The sequence below is a fragment of the Leucoraja erinacea genome, chromosome 7 (assembly GCF_028641065.1).
Source record: "Leucoraja erinacea ecotype New England chromosome 7, Leri_hhj_1, whole genome shotgun sequence".
Taxonomy (NCBI): domain Eukaryota; kingdom Metazoa; phylum Chordata; class Chondrichthyes; order Rajiformes; family Rajidae; genus Leucoraja; species Leucoraja erinaceus.
In genome coordinates this window covers 23,120,852-23,135,201 of record NC_073383.1, presented here as the reverse complement: position 1 = coordinate 23,135,201, position 14,350 = coordinate 23,120,852, and the positions used below count along the sequence as shown (strand labels likewise).

Genomic DNA, 14,350 nt, shown 5'->3' with positions numbered 1-14,350 from the left:
ACTGTTGCTTGCAAGATGACAATAAAGGTTGATTGATTGAGAGGGACATCGGGTCACGGGAAGATGCGACGGCTGCAATAGGGCTTTGTGTCTGGCTGGAGATGGAGCAGGAGCTGCTGGAGATGGAGCTAGAACTGCTGGAGCTGGAGATCGGAGGTAAGTAACCCTAGCACCAGCCCCAGCCCCATCCCCCACGGGGAACAAGGACTGAAGAGGGCTGGAGATGCGACGGCTTTGTGTCCGGCTGGAGATGGAGCTGCTGGAGCTGGAGATCGATGATAAGTAGCCCCAGCCCCAGCACCAGCCCCAGCTCCAACCCCAGCCTCAGCCCTAACCCCAGCCCCAACCCTAGCCCGAGCTCCAACCCCAGCCCTAAAAGAGTTTTAATCTCTCCATCACGTGACACTCCCAAACTTGATCATCTCCACCATGCTGAGTAATATCCGTCACATGAGTATTTTATGCTCATAATGTGTAAAATAATACAATGATGACCATAATTATCATTAATAATTGATAAATGAACAATATGCCTATTCATCTGAAGTTAATATTGTTTTGGAGGAAGTTGGTGAAAAGTTATGTGAAGGTTACCATTTTGCGGAAAATCACCACTTTTTTCGGCAAGAATGGTCACATTCACAATAATGCGTTAGACTGAATACGTTTTTTTTGTGGTGGTTTATTTCAGGAAGATATTCTATAAATTGAAAGTGCGACAAAAATTTGATTTTATATTCTTAAATCAGTTATATTTTGCAGTGTTGTTCATCATAAAAGTATGATGGATATGACTGAATGCAATGGGCAACCTGGAAAAAGATGAGGAAAAAATAAATTAAATTCTCTAAAAGATTGCGCCAAACATATTTTTCCCATAGTAGAGATGTTCATCTATGTGAAACAACATTCAGAGTTGCAAAAATGTAAGTTTTATTTTCGGGTTTCCAGAAACTTAAAAGTACACACTTACTGAAGAATCACACAGACATATTGGTCAGCATGGACCAGTTGAGCAAAAGAGTTTATTTCCAAGCGTTATGACTGACTATTAAGTCATGTAAGAATTAACAAGCAACAGTGACAACACCTAATAATTAAATTACAACTTCCAATTTACTAATATGTTTCTGAATATAAATGTTTGTGGTCCAAATCTGTGCCAAGAAGGCATTATTTCATTTTAGGTTTGTCAACTGTACAGACTTTTCTCTCAACTAATTTTCACAATATTATTTTCAATTTAAAAGTAAAATTATGAGTTTGAAAAACTAAAATAAAACCACCAAGTGGCTGAAAGAAAAATACTGATCCCATTTACAGGATTATGATCTATCAGAAAGTAGCATTCATCAACCTCAAAGCAGAATATTAATAATATTTATTTTCAATTTTTAATGGTATGCACTGCGGCCTAATATAATTTTGAATAACTGAATAATGCTGAAGTGGACTGTGCTTTTTAAAAAACTGTCTAACCCAGTTTAAATCACCAACTTAAGTACAGTGATACTTTTTTTCTTAAACTTGAATTTCTAGTTAAAATTTATGAATAACTTGTAAAATAAAACATTAATCTGAATGAAACTTGACACAGACCACCACAGGACAATGGTGAGTAAGGTGGTGCAAAAAAAAATTTAGCTTTATTGTGTATCGTTTTGGTGTAATTTCAGGATCACATGGGATTAGATAGATAGACTGACAGACACAAACGAGATGAGAGTTTTAAGTGGAACCCGTTGGGTCCCTGTCACACGGGAGGCCTGGTCCACCAACGCAATATTTGACCATTCACTCATAGCCCCCATGGAAGGCCTGGTCCCCCAACGCAACCCGTTCCCCAACGTAAGATTCCACCATGCACACATTCCCCCAACGCAACCCGTTCCCTCAAAGCAATATTCCACCACACACCCATAGTCCCTAACTGTGCAGGTCGGCTCATTTTTTCACCCTCCCTCACTTTAAACTTTAAAAAAAATGCAATTGCACTAAAGTTTAATGTGAGGTAGGTGCCACCGACAAGGCAATCTTTTGTTATCCAAATCTAATCATTAAACTTTGCTGTGCTGGGTTAGGCTGGCAGATTCTTTCTCTGAAGGACATTTACAGTGAAGGACTCAGTCTTCTGGGATAGCAACATTGTAGCCGGTAGGGCATTGTGACGTCATAGCTAGTAACTGCCTAACTGCCAGTGCATATTTGGGTGTAATGTCCCTGTTGTGACCGGCACAATGAATACACGTCTGTAATTTTGTAAGAAAGATTTAATCAGAACCATCAACTGAAACTTCTAGAAGGTCACCTGACCTCAGTCACGAGGCACATGCACATAAACCAGCTTCTGCTCTTGGCCTCAAGGGGCACTGGCATTTACATTACATTAACATTACATCTCCCACTTCACTTTATTTACATTATATCTCCCCATTCACTTTGGGGTCAATACAACCTATTTTCAATACTAATAACTTGAACCTTTAATCAATTTAATGTGGATAAAGTACCACAATTAACACAGTGCTGTTCATACCAAACTATAAAATAATTGCCTAACTATTTTACATAACAAGTCGTGTTGGGGGTTTTGATAATCGCCCACTTCTCGAGCAAGTCGTATTTTCGACTCGTTCTGTGTTGTATTTCTGTTGTGTGTGAGTGTGGCTTGGCATCAGTTTATTGAAATCATCATGTTCTTTAATATTGAAAACAAGGCATTAAATAAATGCAAATATCTCTTCTGAAAAAGTGTTTATATTTGTCACATTAAAAAGATGCATTGATATTTATAAATTAAGCTACAGGTACACAACCTTTTATCCGAAATTCCCGAAAAGCTCCGGAAAACCCGGGGGGGATGGGTCTGCACACCACTACTTAACTCTTAAAGGCGCGGGGGGGGGGGTAGCTAAACTTTAATTGCTTAGTCCCCTACCTGGTCTGAGAGGCAACATCCCTTTCTCCAAGTTGCTTCTTCACCCCGTCCTCGCGGCCTACCATCGAAAATGGAGCGGCGTTTCCTGTCGGGACCGGCCGGGGCTACAGCTTCGGCGGCGCAGCGCTGGGATACCAGCGGGGAGCGGGCGATGCCTTAGCGGGTCGCCGTGTAGTAAGTTCCGGAGCGTTGTGACCGCCGACTGCCAACATCGCGGAGCTGGGGCTGCGGGGGTCCGGCTGCGGGCGGGGCTGGATTTGGAGCGCTGCGGAGCCAGGGATCGAGTTCGCCGGAGTTGGAGCTCCAACTGCCCCGGCCTGAGGGCTACGAGTGCCCCGGTCTCTGGGGAGGAGGCAGCCACTCCAGACTTTCCCAACCACTGAGGAATTGTTTCACCTGACGCTGGAGTTTACGGCAAGAGGGCCCTGAAAATCATCGGACTTGCTACTGCATGGAAGTATATTTTTATGTGTTTAGCTAAGTTTGAGCCAGTTTATGTTTAAAATTTTACTTAATGTTTTATCTTTTTTTTTAAATTATTTATTCGGGAGATTCAAGAATCCCCAAGCTGGGCCACCTAAGGCCATGTAGCCCCGCTAAGGTGACAAGAGAGCGCTACCTCCCTCACCGAGTAACTGCCGGGATCGAGGCGCAAACTTGCGACCTTGCGGCCACGAGCCGAGCACTCTACCACTGAGCCACCCGGTCCCCTGTAATGCTTTATCTAAAAAATGTTAAAATCTACGCTAAAAATCTTCCATTCCGAAATCCGAAAAATTCCGAATTCGGAAAAGTGTTTGGTCCCAAGGCTTTCAGATAAAAGGTTATGCACCTGTACTTATATTTTGGAACTTCAGGTAATACAAAATGAACTTTCCAGCATTAAGTGTATTTTTCCATATTCCTTGTGTATTTTAGCAGACATTCATTTCATAAAAATAAATACCATTAATTTAAAGCAAATGTTCCTTCAGTGAACTAAGGTGCGTGAAGATATTAATTAAGGAACAGCCAGCATGAATGAAAACTGCACTTATCTTTCACATCTGGAATCTCTGTCCGTGCACTGGTACATTGTGATATTATCTTGAATATACAAACCTACCATTATCATACTTCTAAAATTTATTTTTTAAACGCTTGCACATAAATTTTGCAGAGAAAAAATAGCATTTCAGTTCTGGTGTGATCTGTATCGAAAAGAAAATAGGCACCCCACCCCCCAATTTTAGTAGATGCCTTTCCCATAACGCAATGCTTCCACTCATAAATGCATGACAAAAACTTCCTTAATCATTATTTTTACGGGCAGGCACATGCAGGGGGGTAGTCAGTGACTTGCTGGAGGGAAAACAGGAACAGCAGGCAGTAAATTGTATAGGAAAAATGGCTATGTACCAAATTTGCTTTTGGAACATCACCTGTTTGCAATGTCTTTGATCCTCTGACAAAGACAGATAACAGTATGTTGCACATTTTTAATCCTATGATTGAACAATGGATTATGACCCTCACAAACAAGCTTCTTTCTGTTTTAAGTTAAGGTTTGTGATATTTGGAAAAATTAACTTTTCACAATATTAGTTCAAATCAAAAGTACAATTGTTCTAAGTAAAACAGCAGGAAAATGTCTCCTGTAAGTTTGCTTATTATTAAGGTTTATTATTGACTGTACAATTACAGCCACTTTTAATCAACTCTGTACAAGTGTGAAATGCTTTCAGATTCAGGAATATGTCTCATATCTAATAAATAATTTCGAGTTCAGAGAGCAACAATTAGTCTACAAAATAAAAGAACAATGAAGACTGATATTTCAATCAGGGCCATATAGTAAAGGTTCTTATATATTGATTATTTCCTACTGCTACTAAACATGCAAATGAAGTTAAAATATTAATCCATGAAGAGACGACAATTTGTTTAATATTGTCTCCACTTCTAAAGTTATTTTATTCTTACTCCTTTTGACTAGGCATCATTTCCTCATTGATCCAGCTGATAACAGATGCAAAATAATCCCCAATGGCTATCATACCACTCGTGTGTAGTGTAATCTAAAGTAGAACAATTACTTTTATTTCCATGTGCAATTAAGAAATATTCTTTAGCCCTCTGTATTTCTAGATTTCATTTCCTTTAATCAGACAATTTTCATTCTAAATATCTGCTCATTTAGGTACAAATGAATAAATTATGCATTGAGAACACCTTTATCTTATAAAATGTACAATTTTCTTCAATGAAAAGGCAAAACAAGGAACCATTAAATGAGTGCACCTGATAATAAGGTTATTCTTTAAATAATTCACTACCATAAGCTATAGTGACAGAAGTTTATTGAGCTGGCATTAAAACATGGTTCTCATTTTAAAACTGTTATGAGTCATAACAAAAATTGTTTTAAGATTTGTTCTGAGGAACATTTTCGTAATTAGCGTTTACAGACAAGAGCACAGATCAACAACCACATTACAGGACAATTTTTGGACTCCAATTACCTCTTTCTAGTCGGAAACTCACCATTTATTCTTTCTTCTAATGTAGTCTTTCTCAGACAAGTTAACCAAATAAATCATTGGTTTTGAAGTCAATAGCAAATGTTTATTCAATACTTCAATCTATTAAAAGAGAAAAAAAATAAATACATTTGTTTCAAAGTTAAAATAAACCAAATAGTTTTCAATTTAACATGTTTAGTCCTATCACAAGACATTTAAAATAGCTAGGAAATTGACAGTTCTCTTCAAACAACCGAATTGCAAGATTTCTAAAGAACAAAATTACATCTAACATAGTTTATTAAAATAGTACATCGCTCATCCATGTCTTACCTCCTTATCGTTCCAATCAGGATAGAAGCGCACGTGTTTCTTTTCATCTATAATCCAGTTCTTCACTTTGGACATTATATCCTGGAAAAGATTGCACTAAAACAGATGCATTACCATTCATAACAGTAAATCAATGCAAGAATAATTAGGTAATTATTTTCCTTTCTCAAAATAATTTATTTCAAAATAAAAGCTTCATGGGATGGAAACAAACTTGTTAATTTTCACTCGAGTAAAGATTTCACAGAACATCTTTTGCTGAAATATGTAATTTCCTCCATTAGACTGACTGGGAAAGAAAATTAACATAGGATCCAGGACTGAAATAAATAATGACTAAAGGCAAGGGAAATGAAGGGAGAAAGATAATCTAAATAAAACATCCAAACTTTTCCAACCTCTCAAATGTGAAGATGGGCAAAAGCTTATTCTGTATTTGCTTTTTGCTGATACCTCCCGACTTCCAGAAAATGAAAATAAAAAAATCACTTCAATTGCACAATAGTAACAGAATCATGCTGGTGATCTCCAACCAGCTGCATTCAGTTTCAGAACATCTTTCTCAACAGGAAATTTAAAAGGTCTTCTAGTTATCAAACCAATGAGCATTCAGAAGGTGCAACTGCAGGAAGAGACAACTTTCTTTGTTTCTCTGTCCTTTCCTTAAAGAAAGATTAATCATCTGTGAAATGGAAACGGCAAACAGCAAGTGACACAAACTGAACTCTTGAAGCCTTTTCTTATCCATTTCACTGCTCTGAATCGAGAGCTGCATGTGGCACAATTCCCTTTACAAGCAGGTGTTAATAAAAGGCAGGCAGGTTTAAAAGGTCAAACTCGACTTATGTATAAAAATGCACATTGCTTCTTTTTGATAAATGTGTGATAGAAATATTTTAACAAAAATATTAAAGACAGAATACAGACTTTAAGAAAATATAGAATTTAAGAATATTTTAAGAGCATCAGTTTCTAAGCTCCATTCTATGAAATTGGCAGCCTCCAAACAAGATTCAATTTTATAAATGCATGACCATTTTACCCCAAGAAACAAAATCTAATTTTACTATTGGCTAATATTACGAACATTAACATTGAAGAAAAACATGCAAGGTCTGCAAAGTAGTAGATTTTCCTCTTCATGACTATCACAATTTTTAAATTTAATGACATGACACTAAAAACTTACACATACATTACAATATGAAAATGCTAAACATCATGCTCAATAACTATTCTGTAAAGCTTAAAAAGGCATTCAGGAGATTTCAGTTGGCATCTTTACATACAACCTTTGACAAGTGATGCAGACCATTTTTATTCATTGCCTAAAATTGTCAGCAATTATGTGCGTCATTGGCCACCTGCAAATTCTGAATGCCTGCTCCAGCCATCATTGCAAAAACCAATGTCAGGAGGATTAATCTGAGAAAACACCGAGTCCCTTAATGGTTTCAGCAGGTGAAATGGCCCAGCTGGTTAATACAACAAAGAGTCGGGATAGCTTTATCAAGATAAATGACAGAGAAAATAATGAAAAGGCCAAAACTTTAACTTGTAGAACAAAAATGTTCTGCGCTAGTAAAAATCACAAGTTGGAATTATTTTCCCGAGCTGTCACATCAAGCAGTAGGCTTAAAGATCTGTATAGCTTTCCGAACATGTAAAAGGCCTGTCCAAATACTTTCATTAGCCTGGCATTCTGACCTGAGGTTACCCGTTGAATGAATAACTCAGTGCTAATGATGTCTACAACTCCTGGCCTCAGACTTTTATAATTTATATACAGAAATATCATGTTAAACTCTGTCCTTTAATACAACTGTCAAAGAAGGACCATGGATAACAAGTAGAAAGTCGACAGACAATGCCTTTCAATTATTTCACACACAGCTGGGGAGCTGGGTCGGTGGGGGGGGGGGGGGGGGGGGTGACTGGGGGAAAAGTGGTTGATACTTTACTTACAAATTCTGGTTTTAGTTTCTTGTCACCTCCTCTTACTGCCACTTTCTCTAGTTTGTCAATAATGGGCACAATTAGCTCTTCATCCTTTAGTCTCAGTTCTTCGTGAATGATTTCAATATCCCGAACAGGATCCACACTCCCTTCAATGTGAACAATGCCATCATCCTCAAAAGCTCCTGAAAGAGGCATTTTAAATGAAATTTTAAACTTAAGATTTGTTAATGCAAGTTATAGATGTACCTTTACAGAGTGCATTGATATAAAAATAATAATAAACTGAAGATAGCAAAAGTGCATTTAAAAGTGTACCAATGCATTCAATTTCTCATTTAATTTTGAACCCCACCATTCTTGTTTCTATAAAAAAATTAAGTGCAAATTGTAAAAGTTGAATTTATCTGCCACAGCTCTTCTCGGAATCAAATCTATTTTATCATTCTAGCTCCAATGGTGATTAGATAATGAACCATTCAGACACACAATTTACACAGCAGCTAATTTCATCGCCCTGATTCCAGGGTATAGATTTTAGGGAGCCGTGAAAAGAGCAAATGATGGCGCATTTGCCATTTGTGAGTGACAGCGATTCACAGTTTGAAGAAATGGTTCTGGCCCTTATTAGTACACATGCCATTATCACATATTTAAAGTACAGATAGGGCCATAATTTTAAATTGCCAACTGGAAATAAAAGTGTAAAACAACCAGATATTACTGGAGTCTGTGTACTGACTCATGCCCTTCCATGTCATTTTTATTCAGTTTATGCAAACAAACTGCATAAATGTAATTCCAAAGAATCCCATCTACAAATAACCACCAGCCAAAGAAAACCGAAAAAAAAGAAACAACTATCAAACAACATATCAGTTTAATATAGATTGCAATTGCTGGACAGTTATTCTGAAAATAATAAATTGCAGTGAACATAAAGGCCAACCTTACAAGTGAAATACAATGATTCATTACTTCAAAAGGTTATTACGTATTTATGGATTTTTCTGAGTCAGCTGCAATAGACAAGAATGAAAGACTCATTTTTCCACACCATAAAATATTTACAACACAGCTGGCCATTCGGCCTATTACGTCTGTGTTGGTTGAAAAAGAGCTAGCCAGCTGAATCCCACCTTTCAACATTTGACCCATGTCATGCATTTTAAATGGTACCTAATTCTAACAAAGTATTCTGCTTCTACTAACCTTTCAATTAATTCCTTCGATCCTCCAGGTGGAAAAAAAGTTTCTCAACTCTCCTCTAATTCGTCCACCAGTAATTTTGATGCTATGTATTGCAGTTAATGATCCTTCGGCCAGGGGATAGATCCACCTATTAACTCTATTTACAACCCTCATTGTTTTAATTGATGTCAAAGTCCCCCTCAGCCACCGCCACTCTAAAAAAGAATCATACCCCCGCAAATCTTTCGGCATGGTTGTAATTTCTCTCTTAACACATCTTTGTAAATCTCTTCTGCACCACCTCACTGCAATCACACCTTTCCTGTAACAATATGTGATAGCCAGCTGTGATGTGGCCACTGCTCTACAAGTTTGAGTATAACCTCTTCACATGTACATTCTGACTCAGCGTCTCAGCTAATAATGGAAAACATTGAAATTGCCTTTTAGTTCACCTCAACATTAAGGTTCTGTGCACGTCAAGTCTGGTAAAATATATTGGAGGATCACAATACGTGATTCCCAACTGGAATAAAGTGCAAAACAACTGCATACATGGAATATGTGCATTGACATGCCCTTCATGTCATTCTTTCTTCCAGTTGAACAAATAAACTGTATAAAAGTGATCCCAAGGCATTATCATTGCCAAAAAACATTAGACTAATTTTTACAAAGCTTGAGGAAAGCTTAGAAAATGGTCTACTTGAAGAGCAAGTGCTGGTTCCACATTTATTCCAAGTATAGTTGATTTGGCTGTTTGTAAAACAACCTAAGTTTGTTGATAAAATAAGATTGGGCATTTGGCAATAGAATACAGGACTTTAAAATAATTCATGAAGTCCCTACTGTCAAAATATTATTAATTTTGGAATAAAATTAATGAAAAAAAACCTAAATTAACAAGAAACAAAGTAATAACAGAGAGAAGTCTCCTAATTTTAGGAAGGACATCCTTGTGATTGAGGCAGTGCAGCGTAGGTTCACGAGATTTATCCCGGGGATGGCGGGACTGTCACATGAGGAAAGATTGAAAATACTAGGCTTGTATTTACTGGAGTTTAGAAGGATGAGGGGGATCTTATAGAAACATATAAACTTATAAAAGGACTGGACAAGCTAGATGCAGGAAAAATGTTCCAAATGTTGGGCGAGTCCAGAACCAGGGGCCACAGAATTAGAATAAAGGGGAAGCCATTTAAGACTGAGGTGAGAAAAAACATTTTCACCCAGAGAGTTGTGAATTTGTGGAATTCCCTGCCACAGACGGCAGTGGAGGCCAAATTACTGGATGGATTTAAGAGAGTTAGATAGAGCTTTAGGGGTTAGTGGAATCAAGGGATATGGGGAGAAGGCAGGCATTAATTGGGTAGGTATGTTACAATACAGTGGTGCTGCAGTTCTGACACTGGCCGTGTGCGCGATTTTGGCGCCTTTGAGGGGGGGGGGGGGGGGGGGGGGGGGGGGGGGGGTCAAAACCCGTTTTTCTCCTACCTTGTCCTGGATTATATTTGGTTGGAGTGCAAGCTTTTGCTGAAGAATTGTTCCGACGGCCGTTCTGTGTATTTTTTTTTTTTTTTTTTTAATCGCCCGACAAGTTCAGCGCTGGAGTAATTTTTAAATCAGCTTCTAAAGATGTCAACGCCGACAACAGGGACGGATTTCAGGTACGGGACAGGTAAATGAAAGACGTTTAATTTATGTATAAAAGTGCTCCTTAAGATGCCTTTAATTCACATTTTACGTTGCGGAATGGTGATTTTTTTCCCCCATACGAACCGGCAGTATTTTTCCTGCCGATATGAGGTTTAAATTCACTGCAACCGCAACATTCCAAATGATCGCGTTCCAGAAAAACCCACTCGCAAGATGATTTAAATGGCCATTCATTTGCAGCTATTCCTTCCATTTGGCCTATAAATCCATGACAATGAGATTTAAAAGTTATGTTATATTGTGAATTCTTGTGTGAATGTTATTTGGACACTTAGGCTATTTAAAAATGGTTATCTATTCTTAAGAAATTGATAGATGTTTAGATCTAGTCATTGAATTTTGTAATTAGCTACAATTAGGTAACTAACTAATTATATGCTTTAATTTCAAGTCATCTAAGTAAGATTGTTTCATATTTGTTTCAGAATGCTTCAATCTATAATAACTGAAAATTTCTTTCAGTTCTCTTAATTTTTAAGAAAGTTATGTGCTTTTGACTGTCCTCGATCACAGCTTTTAAGTCAATAGAAAAGCAATAGGGAACAAGATGCAAATTTCCGAGTATGAAAATGGCCATAACTTTTTTTAATACTGAAGATATGAAAGTGAATTAGGTGTCAAATTAAATTTCTTTTTATGCTTTATCTGATGGGATAAATTACAGACTTGATTTTTTAAATCTCAAAATTTTGTAACATTGCTAGATTGGGGATCAGCCATGATCGCAATGAATGGCGGTGCTGGCTCGAAGGGCCGAATGGCTTCCTCCTGCACCTATTTTCTATGTTTCTATGTTTCTATAAGATAAAACAGAAAAAAGTTGAATGATAAAGATACAGAGAAATTCAAATATTGAATGTAGAAGAGCAAGCGGGCTGATAGATAAAGTCCAGAAACCTAACAATAATATTTTAGATTTAAAAGAGTAATTATACATTTATACAAAGCACAGAACGAGTCGCAATTAACAGTACTTTTCAAGTTTGGGTGTTCAATTATAGAAAGAATAAAAAAGGTTTAGAATCAGAATAGTTAGACTATTATTTTTACTGGGTACATGAAACAAAAGTGTTTTTGAAAGAGGCTTTTAAAATTAAGGTTTTGACAAGAACAAGACATCTGATTAGAATGCTATTAACAAGGGGTATCATCAAAACCAATAGAAAATCCTTTTTCCGGTATTCCACAACAAATCGCCTTCCACTAATCCCTACCCACTCCCAGGACTCATGGAGAATATTGTGCTTTAACACAGGTCTTGGTTGAAATATTTAGGAGGGGAAATAATGTTATTAACCTTAGTTGTTCAAGCACAAGGGCTGAAAGAAAGCGATGGATGAATGACTTGTTCTCTTCAGTCAGCTTTGTATTCTACTATCCATCTATAGCTAAAATTGTGGCAAATTCACCTTCAAAGAGCATAATGCAAACCACATTGCCGAGATATAATTTTTTGACAATACAGAGGATAGGTTACGGGATGGTCGCATGACCACTATCCTCTCCTTTGGGGAATGCAGAGGTGAAATAACAGTAGATGGTGCATTATCTCTCATATTATATCAGCCCCCCTCTCCCCACTCTCTCTTCTCCCCTCTCTCTCCTCCTCCCATCTCTCTCTCCCCACCTCCCCCCCTCCACCCCCCCCCCCCTGTCTCTTGCCCTTCTGTCTGCCTCTCTCACTGTATCTCCCCATTCTCTCTCTGCACTCACTCTCTACCCCCCTCTCCCTCTCTAGACGTGCCTGCGAGTTGGGGGCTATGCGTAAGTGGATAGGGCGGTTATGGGGTCAAAGGATCTAATTAATAATATTAATATAATATCAATGGGGTAGTTAGTGTGGGGCTGGTTAGTGTGTGTGACGCCGCATGCCGCCCCCCCCCCCCCAAACACGCGTTGGGGGAACAGACCCAACGGGTCTGCAGAGAGGGAGGGGGGTCAGAGGGGAGGGGGGGTCAGAGAGGGAGGGGTCAGAGAGGTTGGGGGGGGGTCAGGGGGGGTCAGAGAGGGGGGGGGCAGAGAGGAGGGGGGGCAGAGAGGTGGAGGGGGAGAGGAGGGGGGGGAGAGAGGGAGGGAAGTATCACCCGCAGCGCATGGAACGGCTCACGGAGCAGACACATTGTGACGTCATCAACGAAAGGCAGTCGTTTTTAGAGAGGGCGGGGGGGGGGTTCAGAGAGGGAGGGAGGGGTCAGAGAGGGAAGGGGGGGGGGCAGAGAGGGAGGGGGGGCAGAGAGAGGGGGGGCAGAGAGGGGGGGGCAGAGAGGGGAGGGGGGAAGAAGAAGGGAGGGCAGAGAGGGGGGGGGCCAGAGGGAGAGGGAGGGCAGAGGGGGGGGGCAGAAAGGGGTGGGGGGGGAGAGAGAGGGGGGGCAGAGAGAGGGGAAAGAGGGGGGGGGGAGAGGGGGGGCAGAGAGGGGGGGCAGAGAGGGGGGGGGGGGCAGAAAGGGTGGGGGAGAGAGTGGGGGCAGAGAGGGGGCAGAGGGGAGGGTGACATCTCTCGCAGCACTTGGAAAAACGGCGTGTGGAGCAGACCCATTGTGACCATCAGCAAACGGCAGAGAGGGGGGGGGGAGAGAGAGAGGGGGGGGGGGGTGTAGAGAGCGGGGGGAAAGAGGGGGGGGCAGAGCTGGAGGGGGGGGCAGAGAGGGGAGGGGGCAGAGAGGGGGAGGGGGCAGAGAGGGGGAACGGGGGCAGAGAGGGAAGGGGGGCAGAGAGGAAGAAGGGGGGCAGAGAGGAAGGGGGCAGAGAGGGAAGGGGGCAGAGAGGGGGAAGGGGGCAGAGAGGGAAGAGGGCAGAGGGGGCAGAGAGGGAAGGGGGCAGAGAGGGAAGGGGGCAGAGAGGGAAGAGGGGCAGAGAGGGAAGAGGGGCAGAGAAGGGGGGGGGCGAGAGGGAGGGGGCGGAGAGGGAGGGTCGGGAAACACGAGCAGAGCCGAGGCGCGAGCAGTCGAAAGTCGCCCGAAGGCCGCCGCAGTCTTCAGCTGTGATCTTTGGTCATCAGTCGACGGGCCGACATTTGAATAACGGGGGAGTAGGGAGGGGTGTGGGGGTGATGTCACTCGCAGTGTGAGCAGATGGCAAGCAGGCAGATCCATTGTGAAATCAGCAAAAAAACAGGCTTTTTGATTTCAAAGTTTTATCGGATTTGTGACCATTTTGATTAATAACTCGAGAAATAATGCATGAATTTTTCAGATAAGGCAATTTTGGACAATGGGATAAATCTCTACCGGGATATGTAACATTTTTACCGTTTGCACGTCGTTTTTTTCGAGATTTGGTCGCACACGAACAAATAAATACACACACACACACACACACAAGATCAGAGTTTTATAGTTATAAGGGTATGGATATGATATATACTACACCAAGTGGTACCCGTTGGGCCCCGTCCCCCAACACGGGGGGGGGGGGAGGGGGGGTATGCGCAGCACCAGCGCTCATCCCGGAGACAGGTCTCCCCCGGAGCCAATCAACTCCCACAAGGAAAATTAGGGAATGTATAGAGGCAATCAATCGTCCCCACGTTGGGGTGGGGGTGTGACTGGAGTGGGCAGGGCTCGAAATTAACGGTTGCCCGGGTGCCACTGACCACTCAAAGCGCCGCCGGGCAACTTAAACACCGAGTCATTTTGCCCGGCTTGGCAACCAGATACTGGTTTGAACCGAAGACAGACACCAAAAACTGGAGTAAGTCCGCGGGTCAGGCATCTCT

The 14,350-nt window shown here is 40.9% G+C and overlaps 1 protein-coding gene across 1 annotated transcript in view; it reads right to left on the bottom strand.

The window, feature by feature from the left end:
* Positions 1-14,350, bottom strand: part of LOC129698740 (obg-like ATPase 1) — a 130,978-nt gene that overhangs the window by 66,528 nt on the left and 50,100 nt on the right. The window contains 3 exon segments of the mRNA XM_055637958.1: positions 5,462-5,559; positions 5,773-5,853; positions 7,738-7,913. Of these exon segments, the coding sequence (XP_055493933.1) occupies positions 5,462-5,559; positions 5,773-5,853; positions 7,738-7,913 (355 nt within the window).